At 42.5% G+C, this 15,656-nt stretch overlaps 1 protein-coding gene across 3 annotated transcripts in view; it reads right to left on the minus strand.

Moving 5' to 3' along the window:
• The window catches only part of FAM76B (family with sequence similarity 76 member B), a 44,323-nt gene that overhangs the window by 21,643 nt on the left and 7,024 nt on the right, over positions 1-15,656 (minus strand). For all 3 annotated transcript variants that reach the window (XM_074984384.1, XM_074984382.1, XM_074984383.1), the window contains exons 6-9: positions 12,105-12,152; positions 11,819-11,899; positions 11,038-11,173; positions 838-939 (exon numbers count right to left, since the gene is read on the minus strand). In XM_074984384.1, the coding sequence (XP_074840485.1) occupies positions 838-939; positions 11,038-11,173; positions 11,819-11,899; positions 12,105-12,152 (367 nt within the window). The remainder of the gene's footprint in view (positions 1-837; positions 940-11,037; positions 11,174-11,818; positions 11,900-12,104; positions 12,153-15,656) is intronic.

Raw genomic sequence — 15,656 nt, forward strand, 5'->3', positions numbered from 1 at the left:
AGTTACTCAACAATGCCACGTGCAACTGTCTTGAAGTTATAAAGAAGTTTTCAGCACAGTGCCAATATTCAAGATGCACATTTTCCATTGAACATATAAAGCCAAAGACCTCACATGAATTTGCAAAGCCAACATATCCATCTACAGTGTAGTAGATAATTATTCAGGTTTTCCTGCTGCTCAAACAGTCATAACCCACATTGAAAGTACACACTGAATAGCCTCGTGGACTGCAATATAGGGGGAAGGATAGCCTAGTGGTTAGAGCATTAGCTTTATAAACGTAGGATTGAGCATTCAGTCCTTGAAGGGGCCTGTCAAAGGTCTGAGGCAGGTCGGGGACGGGGATAGGTCCTGCTGTGAGTGGAGGGGACTGGACTCTGACTTCTCCAGGTCCCTTCCACTTCTATGAGATATACGTATATATATCTACACATTACTAATCCATTTGTGCAGTTATGCTAGGTCATTATATCACCCCAAAGATGTATACTAGTAGTTTCTTTAAATATGAATGTATGGCCCATGAGAAGCAGGGCATGAGGAACCACCTGGGGGAGTGGTTGTGCCTCAATTACTCAAAAAAAGTATCGAGTGGTTACGCATGAAAAGAAAACTAAGGATAATTCAGGTGTGACTCAGGCAAAGACACTGAGACCCCCGAGAGTGCAGAGACCCAGAAACAGCTCAGACAGGGGACCTGACTCATTCATTTCAATAACTGCCAACACTCCAGGCAAGATGACAGTTCACAATAGTTATATTTAAACTATTTCCCAAAGCAAATACACCAAGTAGCTTATACCCATTCCATTAAAATTATTTTGAAGTATTTACCTGCAGTTGTTCTACTGTTTCCTTGTGCGCTTTTTCCATACTGTTCATTTTTGTTCTTAAATTAGACTCTTGGTATTGAAAGTCTGCCTTCAACTCTGTCAACTAAGAAAAGTAGCTTCTATGAGGATGTTTTACAATGACACTTCATATGTATTTTTAACAGCCAGATCCATAAAACAAGATTTTTGAGGATGAAAGTCTTAGAGGGGCACTGTCTATTTTCTTCAATCACTGCTTTTTGTGCTAACAGCTTAGCATGGTTAAAAATACTTCACAGCACAAGTCAAATATTTCTTTTAATATGTGTAAGTCTGACCTACCAACCAGGTATGGAAAACTAAATCTTAAAAACATTTTCACACATTGGATCACACCGATTTACAATACTCAGCTTTATTTTTAGCCATGATATTCACCTGATAGGCTGTAGTTAGGACACTGGCACAGTGACAGCAGCCCAGAACTCTTTCTGGAGCAATAAATCTGATGTACCGTCTAAAAACTGACGTGCCAGTAAAAGAGGTTTTAGAACAATGGTAATTTAAACAGTTGCAAGTCACCATGGTCAGGAGGTATTCGCTCAAGAGTTCTGAAGGAACTGAAATACGAAATTGAAGAACTGCTGTTGTATAGAACCTGTCACTGAAACCAGTCTCCCAGATAACTGGAAGGTATCTACTATTACACCAATTCTTAAAAAGGGGCTCTAGAGGAAGATCCTGGCATTTTCAAGTCAGGGAACCTAATTTCAATACCAGAAACCTGGCAGAAATTATAATAAAAGAACAGAATTATTAGACACAACTGAACAGGATTTAGCGGTTGTAGAGCCAACACGGCTATTGTAAAGGGAAACCACACCTCACTAATCTAAAATTTTCAAAGGGAGTCAACAAGTATGTTCATAAGGGTAATGCTGTTGATACAGTGGAAACTGATTTTCAGAATGCTTTTGATGAGGTCTGTAACCAAAGACTCTAAAGGGATAAGAAGACAGGTCCTCTCATGGATCAGTAAGCAATTGAAGGACAGGAAACATGATACGAACAAATGGTCAGTTTTCACAAATGTAGAGGCAAGCACGATCCCCCAAGATCTGCACAGGGAGCCATGCTGTTCAACAGATTCATTAATGATCTGGACAAAAGAATAAATAGTGAAGTGGCAAAGTTAGCACATGACACGTTACTGAAGTCCAAAGCAGACTATGAGAAGTTAGAGGAATGTCACAAATCTGGCTGACTTTGTACTTAATCCTTCTATGACTGCAAAACACTGGACTAGATGACCTCTTGAGGTCTCTTCCAGTCCTACAATTCTACGATCTGATGTCTGGGCAACAAAACACACAACATTTGCACTGCCTCTTGCAAGGTAATGAACACTGGAAAAAAATAATCCTTACTACACACATATAATGATGGGGTCTAAATTAACTGTTACCACACAAGAGAAATCTGGAGCCACTGGATACAGCTAACTGAAAACTTCTGCACAGCAGCAGCCAAAAAGGCTAACATAGGTCAGGAACTTCTAAGGAAAGGGACAAATAAAATACCATGATGCCATGCTACTAAATAAATCTATGATGTGCCCTTAACTTAAATACTCTGTCCAGATCTGGTTAGCCCATTGCAAGAAAGGACACAATATTAAGTTCAAATACGTACAACAGAGACAACCAATGGTATGGTATTGCTTCCATAAGGCAAGACTAATGATTAAGACAGATCTTGGAAAAGATGACTGGTTTATAAAAATCAAGAAAGTTTTGGAAAGGGGAATAGAGAAAAGTGCTATTCACTTTTTCACAATACAAAAACCAAGGATCACCTAATAAAATTATTCGATAACAGCTTTAACATAAACAAGTGGAACTGCTTATTCCACACAGTGCATAAATAACTTGTAGAACTTGTTGCAATGGTCAAAAGGTGTAAGAGGGCTCAAAAAAGAAATGGATAATCTCATGGGGCACAGATCTATCCAATGGCTATTAGCCAAGACGGTCACAGCACAATCCCATGCTCTGGCTGACCCTCAAGAGGACTTCCAGAAGCTGGTGTGGAAGAGCAGTGAATCACTGCATAATTACTCTGTCCTGCACACTTCCCCTGAAGTCCTACTATAGGCCATTGTGGATGATTGTTGTGGATGCCAATCAAGGCGGACTATGATAATCAATATAAGGCTGCAATTTGCATGGCAAATATCCACAGAAGAATAAGTACATCACTGCCAACAGGGAGTTTAGAGAGGGAGTTCTCCAGGCAAAGGAGAAGCAAATACAGGACTTGTAAGTAAGAGGCTGTCTGCAGTGTGTGTTGTGTTTGGGGCTTTCTGGCTGTGGTGTTTTTTTTGCTCTGTGGTGTGTGTGGTTCCCCCCCCCCCGCCCACAACAGAAGGTGGACTGGGACTGGCAGCTGGAAACTGTTGGCTTTTAAATAAGCTTGAGATCTAGAAGCCTCTGCTGATTGGCAGAGCCTCAGTAAGGGGAGGGACTTTGAGGCAGTTCAGGGTACAAGTGAACAGGGGGCTGCAAACAAAGAGGGAGTTTGGAAAGGGAGAGAAAGGGGCCAGGGACCCTTCCTTTCTTTTAAATCCCTTTTCTAGGATGGCAGGCATGGATAGTGACAGGTCTGCTGTTGTTACCTGCTTGGGATATGCCATGTTTGTCTTCCTCCCCGAAGAAAGAAGGAGTTTCTTCTGCACTAAGTGCAAGCTGGTCTCCATTTCAGAAGAAAAAATTAGGGGACTGGAGGCTCAAGTGTTGACCCTCCACTCCATCAGGGAAGATGATTTCCTTGACAGAAGGGAGCATTTAATCTTGCAAGCATGACAGGTGAAAGAACTGGGGAAGGCGATAAGGGATGAAAAAGAGAACTGGCAGCATGTAATTTCTAGTAGAAAAAGAAGGCTGGTACACAAGTCCCCCATTGATATAGAGATAGGTAATCGTTTTCAGGCTCTCTCCACCAGTTAAAAATCGGAAGAGAACCGCTTCTACTGCAAGACATGGGACGTGTAGTCCTGGGGGGAGTTCAGTGAGCACCACCCCCATAAGAAAAAGACGGGTGGTGGTGGCTGGGGACTTCTTCCTAAGAGGGACTGAACCATCCATCTGCCAACTGGACCTGGAATCTTGTGAGTATGCTGTTTACCAGGAACTCGAATTCAGGATGTGACTGAGAGCCTTACAAAACTGCTCAAGCCTTCAGAATACCACCCCTTCCTACTTCTGCATGTGGGATCTAACAATACCACCAAGAATGACCTTGAGCGGGTTACTGCAGATTATGTGGTGCTGGGAAGAAGGGTCAAAGATTTTGAAGCACAAGTGGTGTCCTTGTCCATCCTTCCTGTTGAAGGGAAAAGGCTAGATAGAGATCGTCAAATTGAGGAAGTAAATGCATGGTTACACAGGTGGTGTCGGAGAGAGGGCTTTGGATTCTTCGACCATGGGACACTGTTCCGGGCAGAAGGATCATTGGGAAGAGATGGGGTCCACCTAGCCAAGAGAGGAAGGAGCATTTTCGCTAGTAGGTTTGCAAACTTAGTGAGAAGGGCTTTAAACTAGGTTTGTTGGGGGACAGTGACCAAAACCCTGAGGGGAGAAAGGAACTTGGAGGCTGGGAAGAAATGCAAAGGGGAATGTACAACAAAAGTGGACCCCTGGTTTGAGTAGAGAGGGCAGGAAGATTGACTGGTTATCTAAGGCGCTTGTATACCAATGCCAGAAGCCTGGGTAACAAGCACAGAGAACTAGAAGCCCTGGACCGGTCCAAGAACTATGACTTGATTGGGATGACAGAGACTTGGCTGGATGACTCACATGACTTGAGTGATGTCATGAAAGGATATAAACTGTTTGGGAAGAACAGGAAAGGGAGAGAAGGAGGGGGAGCTGCACTGTATGTAAGAGAGCACTATGGTTGCTTGGAACTCCAGTACATAGAGGGAGAAAAGCCTGTTGAGAATCCGTGGGTCAAGCTTAGTGGTGTAGGCAACACTGGAGATGTGGTGGTTGGTGTCTGCTACAGGCCGCCAAATCAGGATGATGAGGTAGATGAGGCTTTTTTTGGACAACTGAGAGAAGTTTCTGGATCACAGGCTCTCGTTATCATAGGGGACTTTAATTACCCTCACATCTGTTGAGAGACCAATACAGCAGTACACAAGCACTCCAGGAAGTTTCTGGAGAATGCTGGGGATCACTTCTTGGTACAAGTGCTGAAGGACCCAAACAGAGGTTGTACGCAGCTCTAGCTACTGCTTACAAACAGGAAGGAACCAATAGGGAAGGTAGGGGTGGGTGACAACCTGGGAAGCAGTGATCATGAGATGGTAGACTTCAGGATCCTGACCAAAGGAAGGAAAGAAAGCAGTAAATTACACACCTGGGACTTCAGAAAAGCAGACTGACTCCTTCAGGAACCTGATGAGCAGAATCCCCTGGGATGCTACCATGAAGGGAAAAGGAGTCCAGGAAAACTGGCAGTATTTTAAGGAAGCCCTACTGAAGGCACAAAAAGAAACCGCTCTGATGAGCGGCAAGAGAAACTTGGACAGATGTCTAGGGAGGGATATAAATATACAGCTTGACAATGCAGGGCAGTTATTCAGGAAGGTGAAAGTGCAACTGGAATTGCGACTTGTGAGGAATGTAAAGGATAACAAAAGTTTCTACAGGCATGTTAGCAAGAAGGTGGTGATCAGAGAGGACGTGGGGCCCCTACTGGATCAGAGAGGTAACCCACTGACAGATAAGGTAGGGAAAGGTGAAGTACTTAATGCTTTCTTTGCCTCTGTCTTCATGGACAAGGACAGCCCCCAGACTAGTGCGATAAGCGATGCACTGTGGGATGAAAGGTGGACAGCCTTGGGTGGGGAAAGAACAGGTTAGGAGCTATCTAAAAAAGCTAAACGTACATAAATCCATGGGCCCAGACCTAATTCATCCTAGGGTTCTGAGGGGGTTGGTGTATGTCGTTGACGAGCCCTTGGACATTATCTTTGAAAAGTCATGGAGATCAGGAGAGATCCCAGATGATTGGAAAAAGGCAAATGTAGTGTCCATCTTTAAAGAAGGGAAGAAGGATGATCCAGGGAACTATAGGGAGTCAGTCTTACATCAGTCCCTGGAAAAATCATGGAGGGGTTCCTCAAGGGAGTCAGTTTGAGACACTTGGAGGAGGGTGATCAGGAATAGTCAGCATGGATTCATGAAGGGCAAGTCATGCCTGACCAATCCGATTAGTTTCTACGATGAGATAAGTGGCCCTGTGGATAGGGGAAAAATCAATGGACATGATTTATCTTGACTCTAGCAAAGCTTTTGATACGGTCTCCCACAATATCATTGTCAGCAAGTTAAAGGAATGTGGATTCGATAAATGGATGGTAAGATGGATAGAAAGGTGGCTAGAAGCTAGGGCCCAGAGGGTAGCAATCAGCGGCTCAATGTCAGGATGACAGTCGGTTTCTAGTGGAGTGCCCTAAGGTTCAGTTCTGGGTCCTGTTATGTTCAACATATTTATCAATGACCTGGATGAGGGGTTAGATTGCACCCTCAGCAAGTTTGTGGATGACACTAAGCTAGGGGGAAGAGGTAGATATGCTGGAGGGTAGAGATAGGGTCCAGAGTGACAGACAAATTGGAAGACTGGGCCACATGAAATCTGATGAGGTTCAATAAGGACAAGTGCAGAGTCCTGCACTTGGGCTGGAAGAATCCCGAGCATTGTTACAGGCTGGGGTCTGACTGTCTCAGCAGTAGTTCTGCAGAAAACGACCTGGGAGTTGTAGCGGACGAGATGATGGACATGAGTCAACAGTGTGCCATTGCAGCCAAGAAGGCTAATGGCATATTAGGTTGCATCAAGAGGAGTGTTGGCAGTAGATCCAGAGAAGTGATTATTCCTCTTTATTCGGCTTTGGTGAGGTCGCATCTGGAGTAGTGTGTCCAGTTCTGGGCCCCCAATTATAGGAAAGATGTGGACACACTGGAGAGGGGGTCCAGCGGAGGACAACCAAAATAGTTAAGGGGCTGGAGCACAAGGCCTATGAAGAAAGGATGAGGGAACTGGGACTGTTTAGTCTGCAGAAGGGAAGACCGAGGGGGGACTTGATAACAGCCCTCAACTTACTGAAGGGAGGTTGTAAAGAGGCTGGAGAGAAGCTGTTCACAGTGGTCACAGATGGCAGAACATGGAAAAATGGTCTCAAGTTGTGGTTGGGAAGGTCCAGGTTGAACATTGGGAAAAATTTGTTTACTAGGAGGGTGGTGAAGCATTGGAATGGTCTACCCGGGAAAGTTGTGGAATCTCCATCCCTGGAGGTGTTTAAGTCCTGCCTTGACAAAGCCCTGGCTGGGCTGATCTAATGGGTTTGGTCATGCCTTGGGCAGGGGGCTGGACTTGATGGCTTTTTAGGTCTCTTCCAGCTCTATTGTCCTATGATTCTATCATACCTACCTCCTAAACTGAGTGCATATTCGAGCAGATCTGTAATGGCTACTGCAAACGTTACATCAATTGGAGAATTAAATCATGTGATGTTTATATAGGAAAGATACCTATCTTTTTATTTGCCACTGAAGACTAATTTACAGATTTCTTGCCCTGGGTCTCAGTTACCAAGTATAAAACAGGGAAAGAAAGAAATAAATGCCTATTTTTCTCCAAAGGCAGCAGGCAGAAGTATGAGCTAAGACCTACAGTGCCACACTTAGAGCCTTCTAATCAAGTCTGATTTATCAGGAAGTGAACTCTCCCAGAGACAAATAAGCTAGTCATAACAAAAGGGTTGAAAAAGCAGTCACTTTACAAAAATTCCCCTCCAAACTCTGAATGGAGCTGGGAAAGTGAAAATCCTGCAAGATAAGATCTTCAGGGATGCAAAACTACAAGTAATTCCTCCTCTTCTGACATACCAGCTATGTAGGGTGTTCTCAGAACAGAAGCTTTTCTAAATCTCCTTGTGGAGCTCAGATGTTTGCAGGAAAACAGACCTACAGACATTCCTGAGGCAGCTGCTTTTGGTACCTTTTCACTTGCAAATAAAAAAACTCCTGTACCAAGTATTGGCTCAGACTCACACTTATCCACGATTTCCGAGTTTCTGGTATTGGTCCTGTAGACTACACTTAATTTCTTTCTCAGCATTTAATACGCTGGTGGGCGCAGTTTCTGATGTGAAGGATAACCGCCTGGTATCCTCTCTAACCATGGCCAACTTGACCATCAAACTTTGCATTGGGTTGATGCTGCTAGTAGTCCTGAGCAATATGTACTTCTCAGCAACGTTTGAAGCAAAAGAAGTGATGTGAGCAGTCTGACACACCTTTGCCAAGTGGTCCAAAATAGGGTGCAAGGGCATAGCCACACTATTGGATGGACACTCTTGGTCCTAGTAGGTACTAATTGTGCTTCTTGTAAATTCATGGAATGATGCTTTTACAGATCCCACCGACCTTGTGTGTAAAAGATTTGATTGTCTCTACAGAGCATGTCTTGTTACTTCCTTCAGGTCACAAAAACGTCTGCTTCCTGGATGCAGAACAACTATCCTCGACCACCAACCTACTTCTACTAACAAAACAAAGTAGTGAGCCAAAGGTGCACCTTGGAGTGCTATTTAAAAAGGTATCATGAACTGCTGTACCCAGACCCTCAACACAGGGCCTATGAAATTTGTGTAATAGTATTAAAGACCCGTACACCATGCACTGAAGGAGCCAATCCTGAGGTACAGGTATCAGACTCAAGCTTATCTTGATGAAGAAACAGAGGCAAGCATTAGTGAGACACAACACTGTATGAAATCACCAGGAGAGACAAGAATAGGCTGCTGAACACACTACAGAGGCTCCTCAAATAAGTGTGAAGACAAGATGATCTGAAACTGCCAAAAGCCTTTGGAAGTAATGAGTTGGGTGACATGTGGCTCTTCCCAATATCTCCTCATAACTATTTGTTTGATATAAATCCCTAGACTAATGAAATAAGTCACTATTATAGACATCAAGCATTGAGGGCTTGACTTGGGATAGAGTCCTTGAATGGGATGAAATTCTCCCCTATCCTCCCCAAGGGAATTAGTTTACCTCTAAGCTCAGCAAACAAGGTCTGTGTGACATGGGCATTGCAGGCATGGAGTCCAGGTGGTCAGAAGCTGATTTAGGCTTGCATTTCAATAGTTTTTTCTTCAGAACTAACCAGGCTGGCCACAGGTTGGATTTAAGGGAGCCCCTTAAGGAGGACTTAAATAAATTTCTCACACTCCTTGGGGGCACAAGGCAAGTCTCTGAAGGCTCTGCATATATTGTCCCACTTGTTTTAACTGACAACTCTCGGGCTGAGAATTCTGTGAATGTGATCATTTATAATGAATCTTTCAGCCATACAGATGTTGTATGGAGGTACAACTAGTTACCTTGCCCCCCAGTTGCTGAGAAAATGAATCTTGTTCGGAAGAAATTAACATGTGAAAAATCTCTGAAGCTCAGAGAACAATGAGATGCCAAGAGAAAGGATTTCTAACAGTAATACCAAAGCACTGACGCACAAGTCGCCAGAACAAAAACTCAGGCCAAACAGAAGTTTCTTCACAATCCCCAGAGGCTGGCAACCCTATCAATGTTCTTAGAGAAACAGTGGCTACATTCATAACAGTTAGCTAGTGAGTGCTAAGAGATGCAACTCTTATGAAGAGCCTCATAAGGTCAAAAAAACTGGAAGGTTCTGAGTAGTGGTTAAAACACAGGATATTACAGCCCCACTAGCTGAGGACTGTGTGTTCTACTACTTGCTACAGCTAACAATTCTGAAACAAGAACCTAAAGTGACAAATAAAATGTAGTATAAGGTTAATGATCGCCTCTAAACGCAAATATCATCCTCTGCCTTTTTAATCTTTCAAACTGTGAAAAGCATTTTATCTGTTCTAATCTACACCATAACCAGACATTCGAACTCATAGTATTAGCAAAACATCAGTTCTCACCCAGAGGATATTTGATAGTTGAGAAGAAAGTTGGACCAGTGAAGAACTACATTAGAACAACCGACAGAATACATACACACACTGTAAACATTTAACCACCATACCTACTCCCTGGTATCCTGTTCATTATTTGATTGTAGGGCTTATGTAAAAGGGCTAATTGCATGAACAATTACTATTCTAGAATTAAAGATCAGTATTCTGATAAATGCTTGGATCTCAATCAGCAACAAGTTAAGAGTTTACAAACTGAAATCAAAGGAGGGGGTATTAACAACACTCTTAATAAACGGGAGCAGTCAGATTAAGTACTGCATTTGCTTTCATTGGAACTGTTATTTAATACAAGTTATATTGCAGGGAGGAGCTATGTACAAAGACCAATGGCTCCGCAATATGAAAACAGAACTCTTAATTCTAACAACAAATTTAATTTCGATTTTTTGCTTGTTAAAAGGGCACACATGAACTTGACTGTGCTTCTACTTTAGACTAACAACAACAGTACAAGCTTCCTCAGACTGCCCTTTTTCTGTTTCACACAGATGAAATTTAAAGAATCAAAAATGAGATTGTTTCCATATTGTTTTAAGGCCTCCCACTGACTTCAACAAAGAATCTAGTGAAGGTCCCAAAGAGCAACCATTAAGAGACTACCAGAAAAGGAAATGGTAGCTTTTGTATTCTGAATTACACTGTTCAATTCACTTCACATTAGCCAGTGAATGGTTAGAAATATGGACTTTAAGTTTTCTAAAATAGTCTACATTACATAGGTTTAATTTCAGTGATCCAGTTATCAATACAAGAAACCAACATTGCAGTCCCAGCAGCACCCATTTACATCAGGGACGCAACTTTACATGAACCAACAAATCAGTTGCTTAGAGATGTGCTTCTAATAAAGATTTAGCAAAAGGAAAATATTTAGGGCTCTTTTTAACACAGTATGCTTCCTGAAAGGTGGGTCTCATATTTCATAACAGTCATGTTCAGGCAGAGTTGCCTTACAGATAAAATACATCCAAGCTGTAAAAATCTGCTACTCAACTTTTTAAAAGGGTTAATATGTCATCTCTATTTACAAAACACATTTTTGATATTAATTTTGTTTTAACATGTAAAACACAGCTCCTTGAGCCTGCAAGATACAAGAAGAAAATTAGTAAGATTTTATTAAGCACCTATAGCCTTTACCTTTTTATCTTTTTCTAAGATAGTCTGATCTCTTTGTTGCAAAAGTCGTTTGAGAGACATCACTTCTTCTTTCAACTGACTTATGAGGACAAAGTTGTCAGTTCCCCCACTGTCTGTTGACTGATTTATAGAGCTACTAAAATTAAAAAGAAGCAAACTGTTACTTGTAACACCAACAGAATAACACGTTTTTCAAAGTTCAAATTGCTTAATTAACAATTCCACAAACATCCTTAAGGACTAATGCAAAAAAAGTATGTACCTGACAGAAATGGATGCAACTGGCAAATTACCTTACTAATGGCACACATTACATACACCTGCAGAAATATAATTGAGTATTAGCTTTGAGGGGGTCAAATACTTCTTACGTGAAGCAGCGGCTTTTTACATTTATTCTAACTGTTGATCAGAGACAGAATAAGTTGTTCAGTCTCACACATTTAAGTTCAAACATGTTTTCTAGATTCTGCACCAGTTTAAAGCACCAGATTCAAATCTGTGTCCTGCTGAAAAAAACCACTGATATCAGAGAATATTATCTGCTGGATAACTATGGCTTTAGGCTCTACTTTTATTTCCCTTTTCCCAAAGCAACTATAAAAATAGGGAGGACCAGCTTTCTACAGATTAAAAATATTCACCTGAGAGCACTCTTAGAAGATATTAAGATGAAAGGGTGAATTTTCATCTTTCTAATCTGCCAAATAAACAACAACTGGCAGCAAACCAATGAATGACCTATTTGGTTCAACTATCTCAGCTGTAATATAAACATTACCTGTCTCCATTGGATGGCTTGGATTCCAGTTTGGGTTTTTTCTTTGGAGTTTCATTCTGAATAGCTGCAGAGGATTTATGGCTGGAATCAAAAACCAAACATCAATCAAAAGCAGTAAAAGGGTCTCATATTGCAGAGCTGAGCAACTTACTTCTATTTACATATAAATTAACTCTCAAACACACAGCTCAGCCTGGAACAGAGATGTAGATATTAAAAAAATTACCTTTCAAATAAAGAATATAAGATTCATTTGCTAAAAATCAGAAACGAGCAGTTTCATTACCTCTGTTTCCACAGTCCCTGATCTTGTTCTGGACTCAGATTGCTGATTCTGAAATACATGTAATTGATACACATTCAACCTCCATTGCCTGTAACTGAAAAACCATCCATTTCTAAGTTTTGTGCAGCAGACAGTACTTAGTGCTTGACAAAAATCTCCAGTTTTTACAGAAAAGATCAGTTTACAAATCTGTAGTTATTAGCAAGGCACCTAGTAAGCACATTTGAATTACACTATCAAGGCCAGACTCCTCCTGAAAACAGTCTTTATTATATACTGTCATAAGGCACAAAGGACAGAGTTCAGGTTGATTATTCAGCTTCATTTTAGTATTTCCTGACTTCTACAAACTTAATATTAATACCTGATAACAATGAATAGAGCTTTTTTAAAGAGGAGTTGCACCTTCATTCATTTTTAAAGTAAGCTGACGAAAAACCACAAATGAAATGGTTATGCCCCAACATGCGCAACTTGGAAGGCTGTACTGGATGCAACTGAACTCCTCCTGTAATCCATTACACACTTGAAACCTGTATTTGCACTGTTCTAAAAACAATACTAATAAAATTTGATGGGGCTGTTGATGGGAAACCACTAGAGTGGTTTACACAAGGTGCCTGTCCAGCAGAGCTATCAACTCTGTTTAGCTTTGGAATTAGGCATGCATACCAACTGAATCTCTTTTCTTCAAGAAATGTGAAAGCGATCTGAAAATATTTTACTAGTTATTTGCCACGCTCTCATGAAATAAGACTTCATCAGTTACACCATGGGTAAATCAAAACGGATTTTAACAAGATGTTACAAGACACCTCCTCTCCCTAATATTATCTGCTTATCAAAACTCACTTCCTTTGTCCTCTGATTAAAGGGAAATAATGGGAAAACTACAGTTTACTTTCCCCTTCTCAGTCTATTTTTATAAGCAGTTGAACAAATTTTTCCCTGACACTTCTAAACAAAAAGTCTTTAGTTAGATCAGATCCGCAAAAGTTTCAGCTTAAAAGAAAATACTCATGTTTTGATCAGCTGAAAAATGAAGATACAGTAACGTCTCAGAGTGTGCGACCTCTCTCTCATGCGTCCAACCCCAATTCCTACTGTAAACCGTGTACCGTGATTTCCAGTTCTGCTTAAGTGGCTCCCCCTGCCCTGACTTAACCTCCCTCAGCTCCGCACGGCCCCAGGGCAGCTCTCCCCACAGCTCCACTCACCATCCGCACGCAGCTCCAGCTCAGCCTGCATGCCCATGCCTGGCTCTGGCTTACCACCACTCTAGCATGGCTCCGGCTCATCCCCCCAGCCCGGTTTCAACTGCCTGCAAGCAGCTCTGATTCAAGCCGCTGCCCCCCACCCCTTGGTACAACCTCCCTGACAGCTCATAAGCTGCCCGCCTCCCTCCTCCCCGTGGCTCCAGTCCAACCCCCTTGGCTCACAAGCCACCCACTCATCCCCCGCGGCTCCGGAGCAACCCCCTTGTTGGCTCACAAGCTGCCTGCCTGACTCCCTTCCCCTGTGGCTCCAGTGGAATCCCTTGGCTCGCAACCCACTCGCTTGCCCCCCACACCCCGCATAGCTCTGCTACGACAAACCACCCTGGCTCACAAGCCGCTCGCTTGCTCCAACCCCGTTGCCAGCTCACAAGCCGCCCGCCTGCCTTCCCACCCCCGCAGCTCCAGTGCAAGTCCTCGGCTCAGCCCAGCCAGCCAGCCAGCCACCTCTGCCTCGTGTGGCTCCGATGCAACCCCCTGCCAGCTCACCACCCACATATGGCTCTGGTTCTGGCTCAACTCCCCGCCCCCCTGCAGCCCAGCTCACCCCCCGCACTCAACTCTACCCCTCACCCCTCCTGCAGCCCTAACCCACGCCAGGCTTAACCCTCCCCAACTGCCACCCCCAGCCCCAGACTTACCCTTCTGCTGCCTCCCTGGCTGCAGAACATGTGTTCTGCTGGGGAAAAAGCCAGACCCCCACTTACGCAAAATCCAGGTTACGCGAGGGTGCATGGAACAGAACCCTTGCGTACTCTGAAACCTTACTGTAATAATGAAAATGTTTAGGATGGCCTTAACTATAGGAACTTGTAGACTCCAGATCTAAGTTTTCATTTTCAATCTGAGAAATAATAAAAAAAAAGTTCTAAAGTAAAACTCTTCAGAGTTTACAGATAATATCTGTATGGTTCTTACACCAGTGTCCTGTTATAGTATAGTAAAATAAACACAAAAGCGCTAGAAGAAGAGGCCTACTAAGATTAACTATTGTTTACAAGTGGGCACAACTGGAGAGATACATGACAGAAGTAGGCACACTTTAAGCCACAGTTAGACAGCAGCATACGCACTAGAGAATGATCACAGTAAATTAAATTAAAAAGACATAGCATTGCATGGCATGACAGTTCATCCATTTGTAAGGTCAGTTTTTTTTTTTTTTTAAACTGCAACCACATTAAAACAGAAGCACACACGAGCTAAAAAAGGCAGAAAAAAAATCACACCCATATTTCATTTAAAATACTTTAAAACAATGATGTATTTGACTGATAAGGTGGAGAACCTGCCCTAATAGTACTCACCACCACCAGATAAATAAATAGCACTTAAGATGTTTAAATTATACTTCACTTGATAGCATTCTGTCTGGCAAGGAATTACTTAACAGTTTAATTGTTAAACCTCTATTTCTTCATTGCTTTGCCTTTCTGGCCCTTACTTCTTCCCGTTGGTTATTTAATTGTTGCAAGATTTAAAACAAGTAAGGTGGTGAAGCATGATTGGCCAAAGAACTGTTCTGCAGTATGTTAGGATTGGTAAAAATTATTTTGATGCACTTGAGTTTAAAATGATTGGTTGGTTAACGTATAGTTAAGGGCCCTACCAAATGCACCAACCATTTTGATTAATTTTACAATCACGTGATTTCACAAACGTGTCATGATTTCAGCTATAGTCTGAATGGCTCTAGTCGGGTATCGTGCAGAGCTGACGAGTGCTGAAGGAGAGAATTTGCAGAACCATCATATGTTAACATTGTCTAGCACCATTAACGACACTTGCACTTTATACTGGGCTCTCAAAAGACGTTGAGGGTTAAATTACAGCTAAACAGCAGCAAAGAACACTGAGAACCAGGACTGGTGGCTGTCAACAGACTTTATGGGACCACAGGAAACTTGACCTCTTATGGGCATGGCCATCTGGCTAACTAAAATCATGCTGGATTACAGAAGTTGCCACATGAGAGAATGCTGGATTAGACAGGTTCAACCTGTACTTAAATCTGAAATGTTGTGGTATTGTCATTGGGTCCTGACTCAAAAAGGGGTTGTGTGCGGGGAAAGAGAAAAAAAATCACAAGGTTATTTATGAAGATTGCAGTACTGCTACCCTTACATCTGCACTACTGTTAGTGGAGATGCTGCCTTCAAAGCTGCATTAGAGAACAGTGGATGCTGGTCAGATGCCCAGCCTCGAAAGTCAGGACCACCATCAGCAGCAGAACATAAGGACAGTATGGTATTGCAGCTCTTCTGTGCTGCCACCTTCA

This window comes from Carettochelys insculpta, chromosome 1, assembly GCF_033958435.1.
Source record: "Carettochelys insculpta isolate YL-2023 chromosome 1, ASM3395843v1, whole genome shotgun sequence".
NCBI lineage: Eukaryota > Metazoa > Chordata > Testudines > Carettochelyidae > Carettochelys > Carettochelys insculpta.